The 2,004-nt window shown below is 69.0% G+C and overlaps 1 protein-coding gene across 1 annotated transcript; it reads right to left on the reverse strand.

Annotated features, from left to right (window-relative positions):
- Positions 1-334: 334 nt before the first annotated feature.
- On the reverse strand, positions 335-1,143 carry INS (insulin; the record flags this gene model as incomplete). Its single annotated transcript, XM_079709580.1, has 2 exons — positions 335-480; positions 957-1,143. The coding sequence occupies 2 exons, from the start codon at positions 1,141-1,143 to the stop codon at positions 335-337; spliced, it is 333 nt and encodes a 110-aa protein (XP_079565706.1).
- Between the last annotated feature and the right edge of the window lie 861 nt (positions 1,144-2,004).

A 2,004-nucleotide genomic window follows, 5' to 3' on the forward strand; every position in this document is an offset into this window, starting at 1 on the left:
GGGGTTGTCATGGCCCCCGAAGACAGCAGCTCACCACCTTGGGGAGTACTGCCATGAGCCCTGGTGCCCGTCTGCCCACATGCCTGTGGGCACCCAGTGCGTGACGCAGAGAGAACAGAGAGGGGTCTGGGGCAGGCGCCCCCCACCCCCACCCCCCGTCACCAGGGCCTGGGCAGGTGGGCCGGCCTTCCTTGCCCCTGCCCGCAGCAGCGCCTCAGCCCCCCAGGCCACACAGACGACAGCAGCAGGGCTCATTCAGGGGGTTTATTGACCATCAGGGGTGCAGGGAGCACGGTGCTGGGCCGCCTGCCTGGAGGGGGCGCCTGGCCGGGCCCTAGTTGCAGTAGTTCTCCAGCTGGTAGAGGGAGCAAATGCTGGTGCAGCACTGCTCCACGATGCCGCGCTTCTGCGGGGGCCCGTCCAGGGCTGGGGGCTGCAGGCCGCCGGCACCGGGGCCTCCACCCAGCTCCACGGCCCCCACTGTGGGGAGAGACGGTCAGGCAGATGGCGCTCCCCTGCCCACCCTGCCCGGCCCTGGAGCGGGACCCTGAACAGGTGCCCTGGCGCCCATCACGGGCCTGCCCCACCCCCTCCCCGTCCCCACAGCCCGCCCGGGACGGGGCGTCTCCCACAAGCACCCCCATCGCAGACACATCACCCCGAGACCATTGGCACCCAGGACTTGACTCACTTCAGAAGATTCCTCCCTGGAGCTGCCCTCGGTGGGGAGGGGAGAGAGTGGGGCCGCGGCGCTGGGCGAAGCCAGGGCGAGAAGGGAGGGGGGAAGGGGGGAGAGGCAAGCCCACCCTCAGGCGTCCTCCTGGCTCACCCCCAGGGAGCTGGTCACCTTTAGGATGTGACCAAGTGAGCATCATTTTCCTTTTTAAAAAAATCCCTCCTGACCTCCCACCGGGTGCCAGCTGGAAGCAATGGGGCGGCGGGGCAGCGGGGCTCACCCTGCAGGCCCTCCACCTCCCGGCGGGCCTTGGGCGTGTAGAAGAAGCCACGCTCCCCGCACACCAGGTACAGCGCCTCCACCAGGTGCGAGCCGCACAGGTGCTGGTTGACGAAGGCCCGGGCAGGGGTGGGCGCCCAGAGGGCCAGCAGGGCCAGCAGGGGCACAAGGCGCATCCACAGGGCCATGGTGGGGGCACGAGGACCTGGGGGACAGGCGGGGTTGAGGCCAGCGAGGGGGCACCCGGGACCCCCAGCCAATGCTCACCCCCAAACGCTCCAAAAGAGGAGCCCACGCCCTCCTGCCGCTCAGCAGAGCTTGGGCCTGGGGCCCCGACGCACCGGACCCCAGCGGGGCCGGCCCAGACCAAGGCTGACGCAGAGCCCGCAGGGACAGACCTGCTTGCTGACGGCCTCGAGTGCAGCTCGTCCCGAGGGCTGGGGGCTGCTGGTCCCTGCCAGCTTTATAGCCCCTGACCCCTCCACCTGGCCCATTAGAGCCTCAAGTGGGTGGCAGATGGCCGGGGGCTGAGGCTGCAATTTCTGGATCATTTCCCCGCTGCTGGGTCTGCAGGAACCTCTCCTTGGTCGTCAGCACCTCTTGGGGCTACGGGGTCATTAGAGTCTTAACGAGGGACCTAATGCTGAGCTGTCCCCGCTCACAGCTGGGGGCAAACGCCTCCACGGGAGCCGTGCCCCACCCGGCCTTGCTTGCGTCCCATCTTTCATGTTGGTCCGGGGAGCGTGGGCAAGAGAGAGGACCCCTGCCCGCTGTCCCTGGGGCTGCCCTCGGGGCCCCAGAGGTGGTCCAAGACCATGGGAGGGCAGTGAGGGAGCGTCTCCTTGGCCCCATCCTCACCCACCTCAGCACTGCAGCCCGCTGAGACCCCCAGCTCCCTGGGGTGCTGCCGAGTGGGCTGAACTCAGGGACCTGCAGCCATGAGGCCTCTGAGGCTGGCCCCTGTTCCTCATCTTCAATGTAGGGGCCACAGGACGCGTGGGTGGGGCCCCGCCACACCCCGCCGAGGCGGCCTCTCGGCCCCCAGCCCT

The sequence above is a fragment of the Hyperoodon ampullatus genome (genome assembly GCF_949752795.1).
Source record: "Hyperoodon ampullatus genome assembly, chromosome: 7".
Taxonomy (NCBI): Eukaryota; Metazoa; Chordata; class Mammalia; order Artiodactyla; family Ziphiidae; genus Hyperoodon; species Hyperoodon ampullatus.